Below are 16,645 nucleotides of genomic sequence, written 5' to 3'. Positions count from 1 at the left end.
CTCATGCTGATCAGGGGCGCGGGGCCCCATTTCTTCTCTCACCGTCGGCTCTGTAGGGTGCAGGAATTCACTGGATGGCAAGAGGAAGAGCTGGGGAAGCTCGCCATTCGTCTTGTCTCTTCCTGCTATTGTTTTCATCTTTGCCTGTCTGCACTGCCACTCTTTGTGTCTGTGTAATAGGGCTGCTTGTGTCTTTTCATGAAAAAGTAGTCCTGGTCAGGACCCTAGAGCCCACACAGAGTTTTCTGCAAAGGCTTTTGCAAGGGGGTTTTAACTCATTCTGCCTTGAAGCACTCGAGTACATCAGAGACTGCAGTTTGGGAAGACTTTTTTCCATCTGTTGTTCCATTTGCTTCAGCTTTAGTGCCTAGTGGTTAATTCGGAATATTAATGGAATTTATTTCTTCAAACTAATTTTTGCAATCACAAAATTAAAAATGCAAAGCAGGATTTTAACTGGTAGATGTCTATTAGGAGGGAGAGGGAGGCCTTGTAATTAGGGAGGCTGGCCTGCAAGGTGAGAAACCTGATTTAAGCTCAGGGCCCTTCTCCCTCCTCTTGTTAAGCTTGTGCCTGGCATTGCCTCTGTGACATTTACACTGGAGTGTTATTTTGAGGCAGTTGCTGTTATTATGACATTGTTCCCTGTTGTATGAAATGGCAAGTAATGGTATTTTTCCATCTCAAACGTGACAAAAAAAAGCCAACTGTGAAATATTCTTAAATGCTGTATGTATCTGGTAAGACAGCTGCATGTAATTACAGGTAAGTGCTGTGAAGAGCCAAGTGACAGTATGTAAAAATTGAACTGCATTACAGTTTCTTTTTCTGGTATTGGTATATCAGGTAGGAGCATGTTTTGTTGTTTGTTTGTTGTTATTTTTTAAAAAAAGCATGCATTTCCATATCTCTTACTGGGAAAGTGCTTTTGTATGTGAACCACATGTGACTTAGAGAGGTGGTGTCACTGAGCTAGCCCCTTCAGCGTGCAGTGCATTTCCACTGAGGAGTCTGTCAAAAAAAATAGGTCAGTACAACCATGTTGACAAAAATTCTTCTAGTGGAGGTAAAGCTTGCAGGCTGAATGGAAGTACCTTAATTTTATATATTTTTTTGTTGTTCTAAACACTCTGGTTATTATTAAAAGTATTTATGAAAAATATTTTTTTAAAAAGCAATTGGTTCAACTGTTTTTTGTTGCTTTTACTGTGTGAGCATCTAGCTTACTGAATTTCTGCGGGATACATCAGCACATCCATTCATGGAGTGCAGAAATAGATGGGTGCACAGGACAGCATGTTAGATCTCTTTTGGCTATGTAGATGATTCAGGTGGGATCAGACATACCTTAGCAGTTTGAAGTTATGATACTTATGTTTTTCTCCTTGTATTGTTCCAGGTTTCAGTCACAGCTCGAGACGATGTCCCCTTCTTTGGACCCCCTCTGCCAAACCCAGCCATATTTAGAAAGGTTCGTTTCTCTGTTCCAGTGTTAGATGGTAGGGATGCGATACACAGCCCTGTGTTCTGGGTCAGTACTGCCAGTCCAGCTAGAGGACTTCGGAGGTCTAAAGAGTAGTAAGGTAGAGCTTTTCTCATGGGATATTTTTATTACTGTTTTCATCTCCAGTCTAGTCTTCATTTTGTCTTGTAGAGCGCAGAGTTCCGCGAATTCCTCCTGGTCAAGCTCATCAATGCTGAGTACAGCTGCTATCGAGCTGAGAAATTTGCTAAATTAGAGGTGAGTCTATTACCTGGTTGCTTCCCTTTAAAATTATAAAACTGTATTACTGCCAGATTAAGAAAAAGTACAATTATTTACTTTCTTCTAATTTTGTGTTGCTTAAAACAGGAAGAGTAAATGTACTTATGCTCAGCTATGTGATGCTTCCTTTGTGTTTCACAGCAGGCATGATAGAATATGAACAGGTACATTCTAAGGTAAAGATCTAATGGTCAAATAAGAATGGGAATGTGATGCGTACATTTTGCTGGAGGAAATTCTGTATTACCTGAAACTCAGTATTGTGCTACAGGATGCGTGCAGATACAACTGGATTTTGGTTCAAGGCACCAAAATCCTGTTCCAGACTCTGCTGCTTGACTGATCTAGAAAAAACATGCCTCCGTTGCATCACCTGTAAAAAAAGTACTGATGTCCTTTATGACTTGCTTTAGAAAGCGTTTAAAAGTTTGGGTTTAAGGAGAATGTGAGACATTGCAAAAACGAGGGAAAAAAGTCTCTCCACTCCCAATGATAGCTGTGTTTTCATTCCCAATGTTGATGCAGGAAAGAACCCGGAGTGCCCTCCTGGAGAGCCTTTTTGAGGAGCTGCAGCTTCGCAGCCGCAGTATGATGGGATTACCCATAGGAGAGGATGACAAGATAGAGAATGGCAGTGGGGGCTTCCTTGAGAATTTCAAGGTGAGCCATAGAGGACTGATTCCTTACCCAGTTGCTCATGCTTAAGCTCATCGTGTGTCCCTCCAAGGAATATTGGCCCTGCTGACCAGCTGTGCTCAGGTCATCTTGCCATCCAGCAGCCTTTCTTTAGAGCATCTTCAGCTGTGCTTCACAGTATTTCTCCAGTAAAGACATTTCCCTCCTGCCTGTGCTCCTTCCTACAGAGCAACAACATAGTCCAGAGTGGAATTCTGTCCTGTCCCTGAGAAGTCAAACTCTTTATGGGTCATGTTGGCATCTGGTGTCAGATGGGGTTTCACTCCATGACTTAGAGAAAAAGGAGTGTTTGCAAGAGGAATTGTAATAACTAGTAGGAAGCAGCTTTCAGTGCCTACAACAGATCTCTTCCAATTAATTTTCATTACAACTGAAGGAGTTGGAAGAGCCACTGCAAGGCAATTTTAACTTACCTGCAAGTGTACTGTCTAGAAAAACTGTGATGCTTTATTTACCCTCCAAAAGCCAGAGTTAATTTACCTTTGTTCTATGTAGATGATGCTTTTTTTTTTTCCTAATAAATCAGGACTGGGTGACAGAATTTACTTTGGAAAGTGATCAAGATGATAAAAGAAAGCAAAGGTTTATTACAAACAGGCAAACTGAGGTTTGAACTGATTATACACAGAGAAACGTACATCACTTTCCTATCTACTTCCCCTTTCCCACTGCTGTGGGAAGTGCCTCGCCACTTCTTTTGTATAATAAGTTACCTGTCTGAACAGAGGAATGTATTACAAACAGCATTTCTTCAGACGACCACCTTGTATGGTAGGCTGGTCAGAGTCTTTAAGGGCTGTGAAACTAATCCATTCACATATAGGTTTGGTAGCCATACGTGTAGCTTTGATCAGAGCTGGGGTGCTTTGGTGAGGTGTATTTTTATGTACGATCAGTCTACTCCTGCTAACCAGGAGTTTCATACCCATCCATGGCACACCCTAGTGATCCCCAGATGTCCTTTTCTGACTTCAGCAGATGCTGTGATTCGCATGTCAATACACAGGTGGCCTTTGTAAAAGGCTGAGTAAACTCAGAAAATGGCTTTTTCAGATGCCTCAGGTTTTGACATGGCAGCTTTCCCCTTGGACCCAGCACTCAGGTTCATGCAGGACTGAACCCCACAGTCTGGAGGAGGAGGAGGAGGTTGATTGTGCGTGTTGCAGCCTGTACTGGGTGGGATGCTCCCAACACTGCTGCCTTACTCAGTGTGCTGTGGTGCTGGTCTGGAGCCTTCACTTACTGCAACAGGACAAGGGAGGGGACAGTAGAGAACCTAGCTGAGGGAGAATCCTTCCCTGGCAGCCAGCTCGGACCAAAAGTGGGCAGCATCCATGTCCGTGCCTGCTAGGAGTTGGGGCTTGTGTGGTTCTGGTGTTGGTCTGTCCCAGCTCTCCACCCAGCCTGTGGTGCAATTCGTACTGCCCTACCGTGTGCATGTCTATATGTGTACCTGTGTTTGTCTGTTTCCCTGCCTCCCTCCTGTTCAGCGGGTGATCAGAGGCCGCAGCCAGAGCCTGGATACCATGGGGATATCCATGAGAAAGCAGCAGCCGGCCACCCTGCCCAGCCGCCCCACTACCGCTGGCCTTGCCCTCAGCCAGAGTGTCGCCGAGGGCCCTAAGGCCATTGCTGCGGTAAGGTACTTGGGTGGGTTCTAAGGAGAAACCTGGCATACCTTTTTGACCCACCCATACATTTTATTTCTCTTCCCTTATTAGTTTGCCCTCTTGTCCTGCTGTGAATCTTTTTGCTGTGTCGCCCCACTTCCCAAGTGGTGGCAGCATGTGGTGCCAGCTGTTTTGTCTGTGCCGATATCCAGCCCCAGATTGTCTGTAAACTAGAGCCGAGATTGATGCAGATGGGGGAAAGAAAGCCAAAGGTGGCTCTGTGTCAGACATCTGTCCTGGATTAGGTCCTCTGTGTTGCCATACCTTAAAAAAACATGTGCTGTGGTTTGACTAGAATGGTGCTGTACTGCCATATGGCAAGAGCTGAGAACTCGAGCTGTCCCATTTCCTTCAGTCCCACTAGACAGGCTGTTTTCTGTAATATCAGCAGGTGCACAAGTTTATTCAAGGTGCTGTTTTGCTGTAAATAGCATGTTGGGAACAAACAGCAGAATTAATAGTTTGGGGTGAGAGAAAGAGTGAATATTTCTAATCACTATCAAAGTCTTTCTTATCTGATAGGGACACTAAACATACATGATCACCGTGAGCGTAATAAATTCATGACAGATGGTTCTGGAAAAGGATCTGTGCTTCTGATAGTGGAAATATGGTTACCTTGGCCAAAGTGTATACAGCTGATTGCAGTCTCTGCACTAGCAATGTCAATACAGGCAAACTAAAAAAAAAATAAAATAAGTAAATCTCTGAGTAAGCCAAGAAGGTGCCTTCCAGTGAAGAAATCTCTTGGTGACCCTTTGTACACATTCTTTATCTCAGGACAACAAAGGCACAGAACTGAGCTGGGTTTCCTGCTTCCTTCTCTCCTTTAACTCCTGGTTTTCCCTACCTTTCTGATTCTGCCTCTCCTTCTGTCATACTATGGGGATACGTCCCTGCCTGGGCCTCCTTCTCTGCACACTGGCTGTGTATCTTGTTCTGCCTTTGTTCCTGTGTCCCGACGTCTCTTTCTCATAGCCCCTTTGCAAGCTCTAGCTTCCCATTCTCACTGACAACAGGTACTCCTGCTTGCATGGAGCTGGGCTGTGCTCTTGCATTGCAGAGCAGAGGAGAGGACCTGATCAGCATCACAGACTCCCTCTCCCATGCTTCCAGTTCTCCACAGCTTTTCCTGTCTTGTTCCCCTCCACCCTTTCTGTCACACTTTCCTTTTTTCTAGTCTTTTGCCTTGCCTGGTAGGAGCCCATCACGTACTCGAGCCAGCCGCTTCCATGGGCGACGGAGTAGTGCCATTGGTATTGAGAACATACAGGAGGAAAAGAGGTATGAGCCATGGGGAGAGGAGACAAAGCAAGGGAAAAAACAGAAGGAGATGAGAAAAGGGAGGTATAGAAGGGCAGGCAGCGAGGGCAGTCCGTGCAATCGACAGGAATGAGAACTGAAATGGAAATGGTTGGAACAGGAAGAAAAGCCCGATCATCAGCTAATGGACAAATGGCCAAAACAAAATAAAAAAAGGACATTTGGGAATGGGGAGAATCAATATTTAAGGAAGAAGGGAAGAGGTGGGTGGAGGAACATGGTAAGATTGCTATGAAGCATTGTGCAGTGTGATCCAGGACTCTTGATTCTCCTGTTCTGTTTTCACCACTTTTAGATAAGAGTTGGAGGAAAGGATTTTCTTGGGAAGGGGGAATTGGGTGCTTGATTGTTTGTTTTCATGTTAAAAAGTTAAAATAGCTAAAACTTACGATATCTTAAAGGATTTTTTTTTAAAAAAGTCAAGTCAAAATGACTAGTGTTTAAATTGGGTGGTCTGAGAAATAATTATAAAGGGGTACCATATAAGTTGTAGGAGTTATATGGCATATTTGACTGAATTGTAACCATTCAGAAGTTGTCTACTGGTCCTGAGAGACTGGTTAGTTAAAGCAATAAATTTATCTCTGCTCTAGCTGTCTCAAAAGTCACATGAATGCTCTGCATCTAACATGCTGTTTTCCCAGTTGCAAGAATTCCAGGGAACAGCTTAGAGGCTCAGTGTAAAATGGGAGAAGCCGTCTTTAATGTAGAAACTGGTGATTTCACGACAGGAAGAATTACTACATTTTCCCTTCTTTCCATTTATTCTGTTGGGCCTTTCCTTAATGAGGTGCCTATGACTAATCTGGATAAAAATAGCATAGAACTTTCTTTGAGACAAATAAAATCTTCTGAAACAGCTTCCCTGTAACAGCCTAAGCCAACACAGTAGCCACAGCTCCTCATTACTTTAAATAATTTTTTACCTTATGCAGCTGTGCCCCTCAATCCATTACTTCATGTACAACATACTTTATCCCCTTAGAAGTTCTGTAAAAGTTTTCTACAGTAACAAAACCCCTTGAATTTCTTTTCTTTTTTTTCCTGCTCTTTGCTAGGAGGGAGTTGGTAAGCTCTTGGGTTTATTTTGGTTTCCTTTGGCTTATTTGCAGTCTTAGATACAAGGAACAGTGAGCCTTATCTTCTGTTTTATGAAAGACTGACTGGGTGGTTCTTGAAGGTTTTACTGGCAGCTGGTCTCTCCGAACAGCTCGTTGCTACTGGAAAGCAGATGTATTTCCCTTGCCCACTGTCTCAACTACCCCATCCTGCTCCACTCCTTGGGAGGGCTCAGATGCTTAGTTGGACCCTTCGTGGAACTGATTCAGCCCATTAATCTAACAGAAAAAGTCTCAACTTACTCTTGTTGGTTAATTGTCTGCCAGATTCTGCTGTGAACTGGCTCCTAGGGGTGTCTCATGGGTACCAGCATGGGTGGAAGCACCCTGGACAAGAGTGATGGAGGCTGGAGCAGCCCTCTCTGGCAAGGGTGAGCTCAGTGCCTCATGGGCGACTTCGCCCTGCAGCTGTGGTTGAATGATGTGCAGAGGCTTTGATGGCAGAGCTGGCCCAGTCCGGCCGGCTTGTTTGCGTGTCATGGAAATTTCAGGGTTGCCTTAGTTCCAGGTTTGTTTTCTGTCATGACAATTCCCTGTCTTGCAAACCATTGTTTGAGCACAAGTGAGGGCAGGAGACACTGTGATGTGAGGGGCACGGGTAGCACCAACTGGCCAAGGGAGCAGAGGAGGCACTTTGTGAACTCCATCACTGAAGCTACAAAACCAACTCCAAAATATCTGAGTTTTCCAATCCTTAATTAATCACACCCCACTTTTCAGTTACTCACACAACTTTCTTCATAAGTATCTTCACAAGTGCTAGTAGCAATAAAACTATTGTAGCCAGCCTGAAACAGTGAAATTTGCTGAATTCTTTTTCTTTATGCAATAAATATATAAGCTTTCTAATCAATGCTAAAGCTTCTTAAGACCAATGCAATGGGGAGAGTAGAAGAAGTAGTTGAAGAATTACTATTTAAATTAATGTACAGTTTTATATCAATTCAAAAGGAGTTTAAAGTTGGCCATTTCTAATCTATTGCCCTCAACAGGTCACATCTAAGGAATCTGCCCTTTTCAGCACAACCACATTTGCTTCCCTTCCATGTGTATATGAGAGATCCAGCTTTGTATCATGGCTTGTAAGGAAGTGTTAGAAGAGATAGAGGTTAACTCTGGTCCTGGGATGTAGCTGGTTTCTCTTTTGTCCCAGCAGAGATGCTGCAGAGAGGATACAGAAAGTGCTGGACAGTCCAGGAACTTTCTTTGACCTGAAGTCTGATGGATCATCCAGTCCCAGCTCCCCAGAGTTCCCCAGCAGGAAGAGCAAGTGAGTTGAAAATAATTTTAAAATATTAAGTACACTCACTGTGTCTGGTATTTGCTTAAGTGTGGTGCATGTCTTGCTCTGTGGGAGGCTTTACTGAGATTGTGCATATCAGGCATTGCAGCATCTTAAAAGTTAGATGTCTGGCCGTGGCACAGTAATTCAGAGCATGTAAGTAGAGAACTTGGCTTTCTTAAGCAGCCAGTGAAGAATGACTGGACTACTTAAAAGTGATTTTGGCTATATCTGTACTGTATTGTTAGCTTACATCCAACAGGATACGCAAAGCCCTAGCTGTCCAGTTATCCATGCTTACTCATGTGTATGTTTCCTCTATAGTTTGCTCTGGAGTGATTTTGGAGCTTCAGGGAGAAGCTTGGACAAGGGTATGTTGTGGTGTTGGGTTGTACTCAAGTTCTGCCCCTTGAAGCAGGGTTCATGCTGCTGCTCCCCACCAGCATGACCCAGCCTGTCTTCATCCCTCCCAGAGTATTACAGCAGGGTCTTGTGCATTGCCCCTCTGTTTCGCTGCTAAAGCACACCGCACCCAGCGTTCTCCTGCCAAACACTTCCTGCAGTAGCCTGCAAAATCGTTCTTCAGTTTCTGGTGGTCAAAAACTGGAAAAATGCACTTTCCTGGTAGTGCAGCTTTGTTATTGCTAAGCTGTATTATGCTGGGATGTGATCCTATCTAGGATACTCCAGGTCTTCGTGGAAACCACACGTTTACATTTACAAGACTGCAGAGCAGCCTGTCTCTAAATCCAGGACTGCAGCTGGCTTTCTGGAGCAGCTTGCCACACCTGATTTTTTTTCACGAGAACTTGCATGAGACCTGTGGCAAAAAAGGCAATAAGTACTTTGTGGTAGGGCATGTCACTGGGACTGGGGCTACCCTAAGACAATTTTGAAACGTGCCCTAGAACCAGGCCTCTATGGCTGTAGTTGCTCCAGATGCCAGACTGACAAGGAAGGACCTTCCTTCTAACTAGACCTAATGCTCCCTAAGAATCACAGGCTGGTGACTAACTGCAGTAGCCCAGCTCCTCAGTTGTGCCTTGTAGGACTGCCCAGAATTTTGTCACAGCCAAGGTGCAGAGTTCTGGCAAGTATGCTTTTGTGATACTAGATTTAGGGTTGGGTGGGTGTCCAAACCTTTGGTGGGGAGGAGGATGGGAGCACAGCTAGGAGATAGAAACTATTTAAGACGCTAGCTCTAACAGCCAAGGACAAGAGAAAATACAGGACGTGAATTGCTGACTGGTCAGCAACGCCCATCTTCCAGCATTACCACATCATTCCATCTCCCCTTCCTCATCTTGCCTGGGACCTTGTTAGAGAACTGGAAGTTCCTGGCTAGCCATGGGTGAAGGACTTGCTCCGATTAGGTAGCTGAGATAACTTTTCATAATCAGCAAGAATTTTGCCTAGTAAGAAAACATCTCGTAGCTCAGCTAGTGCTGCTTACCCTACTGTACAATGTGTGCGTGTCCTGGGGGAAAAAAAAAGAAAAAAAAAAAGATGAAGCTTTCTTGCCATCTGTTCTTGATTTCTGTGTTTGGTTGTGGCTTCCCCCACTTCCCAACACCCATTTTCCATTCATCAGCTTAGGAGGTGACCCAGCTGCAGTTGGTGTCACATGCTTTCGGAGAGCGAACATGGCATGGGGTTTCACTCAACAAAACTTGCATGAATATTGTTGTGCACATGAGGCATGACCTGTATGATTTGGCAGTCTGTCTGCTTCTGCCCCCAGGATTCTCTCTATGCATCTTTTTCCAGTCATGGACTCAAAACCACTTGTACACCAGAAAAAGTTTCTTCACCATTATGGTGGTTTAGCCCATTTCTGGACAGCTGGTTTACGAGGTGGGATGTAGCATGGAGTTTTGCACAACTGGTGATTAGCCAGCTTTAGTTAGAGCTGTGATCTAGTAGCGTAGTGTTAGAGTTGTGACTTCATAGTCAGAGACCATCCGATGTGCAGTCATACCTTCTGCATTGTATCGGGGACAGGGGTTCAAGGCCGTGTAATTCCACGTAAAGCACACCATTTTCATCATAATGGTATTAGCATTCTACTGGAATAGTCTATTCATTGTTAATTGTGGAACCACAAGTCAGGGTCACGATATAGGCATATTTCTAATAAAAAGGAGTTCCAGCTGGTTCTAGATTAAATGACGCAGCCCATATTAAACATGTTATCCCTGGTAGTATGTCATCAATGCACTCCTGGTTCTCACCAGGGAGTAGCGTCACAGGAAATCTATTGCAAAAATGTCCAGCGTGTTGCTGCTGGTCTTGAATAATTGTTTCCAATTCCCAACTTGAATGATCAAGCTCTTCACCTACGTGCTACTATAACCAACCTGGAAATAAATGCGAAGGGAACATGTAAATAAGAGATTCATACTTTTACAGTAGAGACGAAGCAGGACTTACTTTCTGTCCTTGCGTGCTGATTTCCAACATACCCTTCTGCAGGGATCGAGCAGCCTCCAGTCCCTGAAACCGCATTGTTCGCTTGGGCTAACAGTGTCTTCTCTCCCACATGCAGGGGCAATTGTCCTTAGTTTGTCTGCTCTGCATGCAGGTAGCCTTCCAAACAATCACTCTTCCCAAGGGACAGATGCAAAAGAGTGAACCTAGCCTAAGTAACCGGGTAGCAAAACTCCTCGGGATCAGACAGCTTTCTGGGCTGCATCGGAAAAATCAGGCGCTGTACTGTGTATGTCCATATCCTAGGAAAAGTACATGGGTGTTTTGTGTGTGTGTTTTCCCTCCTCAGACACATCTGAGTGGGGACATCAAGCCTGTCAGGAGTGGACCGGATGCTACTCAGTCACTGGTTACCTCACTGAAGATACTGGCGGGACTTTTGGGGTGAAAGGAGAGCCCTGGCTAAGAGGAGCATGAACTTACTTAGAGGACCTCAAGGACTGTGGAGAGACCAAGTGGCACCAAGTAACGCTCCACTGGCCGTTCCTGCAGCAGGAGTCCCAGGAAAGGGAGATGGACAGATAGTTCCCATTGGAGCACTTTGGCTCTGTGCCCTTCCCATTGCCCAGTCAGCAGCCACTGAACCGGCCTCTACTAATGGTGGGGGAAGGGGGCCACCTTGAGTGCCCCCCCTCCTCTCCCCTGCCCCTCAGATGAGTGAGAAGAGAACCGCTTGGCCTGCAGAAGGCAAGAGCAGAAGAACATGTTTCCACCTCTGGTCTCTAGTGCCTTTGGATGACATAGGTCAGGAAGTGCTGAGGAAGGAGACTGAGAAGGAGATAACTTTGCGGAAATCTAGGTCCCAGCTCACTTAAATTCATGTTATTGATTTGCTCTGCCAAGGGAGAAGCATGTTGGCCTTCACTTCCTCCAAAATATATTTCCTAATCTCCTGAGGAAGTATCTTTGGCCTATATTGGCCCTATCTTTACTGTTCTCCCTGTTGCATGCTGGCATGTAATATGCCTGGGACTTTAGGTTTCATTGCTGCTTGTAGGTCAAGACTGGCCACATTTTGCAGTGCTTCTGAAAGAATAAATATATTTAGTATGTTAAAGGTGTCTTTATCTTTCTTGCCTCTCACAGCTTTTTTTTTTTTTGAGTTTCTTAACATTTCTAAGCACTTAATCTCGCTTTTATTGGCTGGTCTCTTGTGCAGGCAGTGTGTATTTCACCATAAATGTTAGGCTTACATGCACAGCACACCTTCCACCACGTAAGCATATTGGCCTTGTGGGCTGCTTTTTCTCCTAGATGACTGCAAGCAGTGGATCCCAAATTCTGAGCTGGGAGAAGCTGGCCATAAGGGTCTTTCTTGACAGATCTGAAACGTGCACCAGGCTGCCTCAGTGTCCATGAAGTTTGAGAGAATGGTGGTCAAGTGATCCAGTACAGTTTGCTTTGAACATTCCCTTTGTAATGATGCTGTGAGAGCTAAAAGTCTAGTGGGATGGTCCTACAGGAGCCAGTCTGTTGGCAACTAGGCACATGCAAAATCACCAGGATGGGCATCCTGACGTAGGTATGTTCCTGTCTGTAAGCAGGGGGAGGGTTCTGACCTGTCTGTGCAAGAGGTTGGCACTTGATCCTAAATAGTTTGGCACTGAGACAGCCTACGATAATGCAGATCTCAGTAATTTGTTTCTACCTCCCCATTGCTTCCTTAAACTTCCTTAGTTAATCATTCTGTAATACTGGTTAATGTCTCTGTGCTGTCCTGACTGCTCCTGTTACAGCTGCCCAGAAGCACAGCAGTAGCAGTTTATAAGCTCTATGGCATGAAAAATGTGCTTTTACAGTCACCTTGTACTGTCTGGAATTTCACCTGAGACCAGCTGTGACAGGCGGAGAGTGGCTGTGGGAACGGGTGGGCTAGGCTGGCTACCCAGTTTAACACCTTGTCACATTGTGTTTAGGCTCCTGCCATCTCTGACAGCCAAAATGAAGGTATCTGTTGACCTTAACGAATGTCTACAGGTAAACAGTGCTTAAATGCATGTGGTTTACTCACTTTGCTTTAAGACACTTGGATCTGTGACTTAAAAAAATCACTTAGTCTTGTCCTTTTATATAGTTATCCTGAATGGAAACAACAAGTGGTGCTTCTACTAAATAAAGCAGCAACAAGGAATGCAAGGCCGTTCACCTGAAGTCTGTTCCTAGGTGGAAAAACTAGCTGTGGATGACTAATTTCTTCTTACCGTTTCTGACTGCTATATCTTAAAGCTATGTCACAAAAAGTGCAAGCCTGCGTGTAACAGTAAGCATGACGATGTTGAATGCTTGCATTTCACAGAATGCTCGGGAGTCAGACTGCAGGATACTGTGTGATGCAGCCATTCTCACGTTCTTCATCCAGTGCAAGCAGTTGTTGTAGTGGTTTGAGGGAAAATGAAACATCTGAGGAAGAAGAGAACGGCAGGGTGGGTGTACGATCCCCAATGAACATAGGCTACCTTGCCTGATTTTACCAAGTACATTATTAAAACACATCTTCTTTGCCCTCTCCAGGAGCTGACGTGCTCTCTTGAGGGCCCTCCAAAACAGGATTCAATGGTTCAGAGTATGTGGCTGGATGACAGTGACTGCACACCCAGTACTTCCAGCTCACCAGGTAAAAAAAGAAAGAAAAAAGCCTCTGCTTACACTTCTAGAAGCATATGGGAGGTTGAGCCACATCTTTTGTATGCTGCACTTAAGATTTGAGGAGCATAGGTAGATGACAGGCTCAGAGAAAGGGGGACAGAAGCTAGCATGCAAACTTTAATGGGGAGAGGATGGGAGGGGGAGTTGTTTCAGTAGTGTGAATGAGCAGTTTTTTACACGCCATGGACAGAGTTAGGGGAGATTGCAAATAATTAATATGTTTATGTGTTTCTATGGAAAGCATGTATTTCAGTGATTACTTTTCTGAATGCAGTGCCCATGCAGTTTATATCTCCTTATAAACTAGATAATTTGGATATGGGAATTACAGAAACTGCTTCCTGACCAAAGCAGCAAGCTCCTGAGAGGGTGGGTAATCTCATTTCTAGCCTGCACTGCCCTTTTTGACTGCCAAGGCTGGGCTCTTAGTGGAGTACTTGATTGAAGTTGAAGCAGTTGAGTAAAGTCAGCTTGGATCCATTCACAGTGCAGAGATGATTATAGTCGTTAGAAGTTCTTTTTAGTCCCATAGCAGGCAGAACCATTGCAGTATCTGCTGTTGAGGCTGTACCAGCTGCCTTGACCTCAGACCCTGTTTGCGGTTGTTTCACTTCTTTAACATGAACTGTTTGGGATTGAAGCATTTCTTGTTGAGCATCAACCTAAAGCTAAAATTATGGAAAATCTAAATCAGTTTCAATCTGTTTCTGAGAACGAAGCTGAAGGGACTGTGTAAGATTTTGAGAAAGTATGATTGAAAAAGACTAAACTTTTGAGATTGGGAAGTCATTGGGAACTGTGGAAGGCAAAGCTTAACATTTGTTTCTAAAAAATTCTGGAAAAGGAACTGGTTGTGATGGTACGAGGTACTAAGGATTGTGTTGGTGGCAAGGAAGAGAGGTGGCTGGAAGGAACAGAAAAACCTTTATAGGAATTTTGTGAAAAGGAATTGTTGGAAAAGATTACAAGGGTCAGGAAGTGGAGCCAATGTACTCTGAAGACAGATTTTGGTGTCTCAGTCTCTGTAGCGGTCATATCTGAGATACTAAGAGTGGCCATCAGATCCCTGCTTAAAGTTGCTCGTATCTCAGTGACAGCACTTAAGATGTGGTACTGTGCGATGTTCTGCAGAGACCTCTGTTTGGTGAGATGCTCAGTAGAGCTTCTCTACTTGTGCAGAACAACTCACAGTGTGAGTACTTGTATACTGGGAGGCACAGGAGAGCCCAAGGGGCTGGCAGTGAAACTCCAGAACAGGAAAAATGAGCAGAGTTGTTAGTCGTGGGAAGGCAGGAGAGCACCATAGCAAATGCTATAACTAGGAAGTGAGGTGCTGTGTACAGAGCCTGAGAGGCACGGAGTGGAGCGTTAGGTGTGGTGATAAGAAAAAGCAGCGTGTCAGGAACCCTCACAGCACAGGACAGATAATGGGCTGCTATGAAGAGGCAGAAGTTGGGAATGAGCTTCTGCAGAGCCTTGTATTGAAGGCAAGGAAGGGAGAGTTCAGTGTTGCCCACTGAGAGCAAGAGTGATAAATAAATCCTGTAAGGCCAGGAGGCCCAGCACTATGGAACTCTCTCTTTTTGAAGGGCGCTGGAAATGGCACCGTAAAGGTAACATCTCCTTTGTGCCTGGTGTTGCGAGGGTTTCCACTGCATCACCATGGCACGGCCCAGGCCACCATTCCCCCAGGCTGGGATTACCTGTAGCAGGTCACAGCTGCCCTCCAAACGCTTGGGCCATATCCATTCCCTTTGCCTTGCGGCACCACACTGGGAGCAGGCAGGTGTGAAAGGTGGTTCCTGGTTGGAAGCGAATGAAATGCCTGTGTTTACTTGTGAAGAGAAATACTAACGGGAGCAGAAATGTAATGTAAATGCAAACTCGTTTGTTTGGCTCACACATCAGAAATTGTCTATTGGCACCAAGTAAAAGAGTTCAGATTGCTTTTGACCTTGTGGGTAACTGCAGATCCTCTCGCCCTCCGTTCCTGAGTGCACTCCCAGGTGCAGGCACAGTCCTGTGCTGTGTTTAACAGTGTTGTGTGCCTCCCCTGCCATGGCCCATCGTTTAATCCACGCGTGATTTTCCCACAAATTGACTTATCGCTCCCATCGACCCGTGTCACATAAAAGTGGAAGCAAGCCACTGTAAGGCTCCGTTATATTATTGCCTTGGCTTCTCTTTCCTTTTACCCCTCTACTCACTTGTGCAACATTTTCTTTCCTGCAATTCTTTTTCTTGCCAGAAAATCCCACTGAATCCTGGAGCTGTAGCTGAGCTGTGGAACTTCAGATCCAGTCCCAAGTGCTAGGTTGATAGTGCAGCTCGCTCTGAGCTCCCAGCTTGCTGCCTCGGGGAAAAGCTGACTTGATATACTGCCCAGTAGAAAAGCACTGGAGTATTCAGCCTAGCTGTTCCTTTCCTCACAGATATTGGCAGTAGGTGTGCTTTCCAGTGGCCTCTGCTGCTCTTCCCAGATAGTTTCCCTATCTGCTGATGCCTTATTATCCCACGGGTGTATGGACCATTAATATACATCACTGAGAGTAACAATTACAGAGAATGTCATGTAAAGTTAAACATAAATGTTAGGTTTTATACACTCCATTGCCAATGGCAGTGATCTGATACTGCCGCTGCACAACTTTCACTGTGGTTTCTCAGTACCTTGGCATGGTAAGACAGCTGCACCCTGCAGGAGTGGTGATGTTTTGCTGTACCATATCTACTTGTCTATCTTCAGTGCAGATATTTTTTTAAAAACTTTTTTTTTTTTTAAATAAACGTACCCCAGCAAACATGCAGGTTTGCATAAGGATTGAACTGCTTTATGTCAAGAGAGCCGTGGTTAAAAGGGATAAAGATAGTGGATACTTTTTCTGACTAGTTACATCAAGTCATCTAATCTGGAGACTGCAGAGATGTAGTCTTGAGAATGTGTTTGTGGTAACAGATGAAGGGGCAGAGCAGAAGGAAATAAAAGGCTACGTGTGTGTATGAGGTACATGAGGTAGCAGGGTTGACCCTGCATTTTCTAAGCACAAAGTGAAATCTTGTACTTAGGAATTTAAAAAGTTTTTAAATTTTATTTTCCAGACATTCTGACAGTTCTTGAGCTAGAAAAAGACAGGACTAAGAGCAATTTGTTGTGCTAAAAAAAATTAGGAAAAGAAACAGGATGATATACTTATTTTGATTTTTGCAAGTACTAAAATGTTTTCTGTTTATCTACTACAGCCAGTCCTGATAGAAGACTAATTACCAAAAGATCGAGTATGGCAATACATGTTAATATTCTTAGACAAAATGACATTTAAACGAACATTGTTATTTTGGGTTAATCTAAGCATCAGGGAAGAACTGTGATCATCTGTAACCAAGCATAATAAACTGAAGAAATGCCAGAGTTAAGCTAAACTGAAAGCAAAGGAAACACCTTGGGACAGAGCCATCTGGGTGTTTTAGTTTTGCCCTTCAGTGAGCTGTAAAGTAACTACTCAGCTGCAGTAAGGTACTGTGTAAAATTAGACTGAACTGTTTTTTTATGAAGGAACCTAAGACATTTTAGATGCCCCCTGTAGGTCTGGATCTTATGCTGAATGATTCTAGAATTCCTAACCCATGGATATATTCTTGGATTCTCCAATTTGCCATT

General features: G+C 44.4%; 1 protein-coding gene across 10 annotated transcripts in view; it reads left to right on the top strand.

Moving 5' to 3' along the window:
* LOC102054325 (rap1 GTPase-activating protein 1-like) overlaps window positions 1-16,645 on the top strand; it is a 52,178-nt gene that overhangs the window by 28,715 nt on the left and 6,818 nt on the right. For 5 of the 10 annotated variants that reach the window (XM_055710861.1, XM_055710862.1, XM_055710860.1 and 2 more), the window contains 8 exons: window positions 1,400-1,471; window positions 1,655-1,741; window positions 2,291-2,425; window positions 3,952-4,098; window positions 5,312-5,415; window positions 7,729-7,842; window positions 12,638-12,764; window positions 12,853-12,955. In XM_055710861.1, the coding sequence (XP_055566836.1) occupies window positions 1,400-1,471; window positions 1,655-1,741; window positions 2,291-2,425; window positions 3,952-4,098; window positions 5,312-5,415; window positions 7,729-7,842; window positions 12,638-12,764; window positions 12,853-12,955 (889 nt within the window). Of the gene's footprint in view, window positions 1-1,399; window positions 1,472-1,654; window positions 1,742-2,290; window positions 2,426-3,951; window positions 4,099-5,311; window positions 5,416-7,728; window positions 7,847-8,178; window positions 8,226-10,630; window positions 12,616-12,637; window positions 12,765-12,852; window positions 12,956-16,645 lie in introns of those variants that run through there. The other 5 variants (XM_055710866.1, XM_055710864.1, XM_055710868.1 and 2 more) reach the window with 5 other exon arrangements.

This window comes from Falco cherrug, chromosome 5 (genome assembly GCF_023634085.1).
Source record: "Falco cherrug isolate bFalChe1 chromosome 5, bFalChe1.pri, whole genome shotgun sequence".
NCBI classification, from domain to species: domain Eukaryota; kingdom Metazoa; phylum Chordata; class Aves; order Falconiformes; family Falconidae; genus Falco; species Falco cherrug.
The sequence above is the reverse complement of the archived record's forward strand: the minus strand, read 5'-3'. Positions and strand labels throughout refer to the sequence as shown.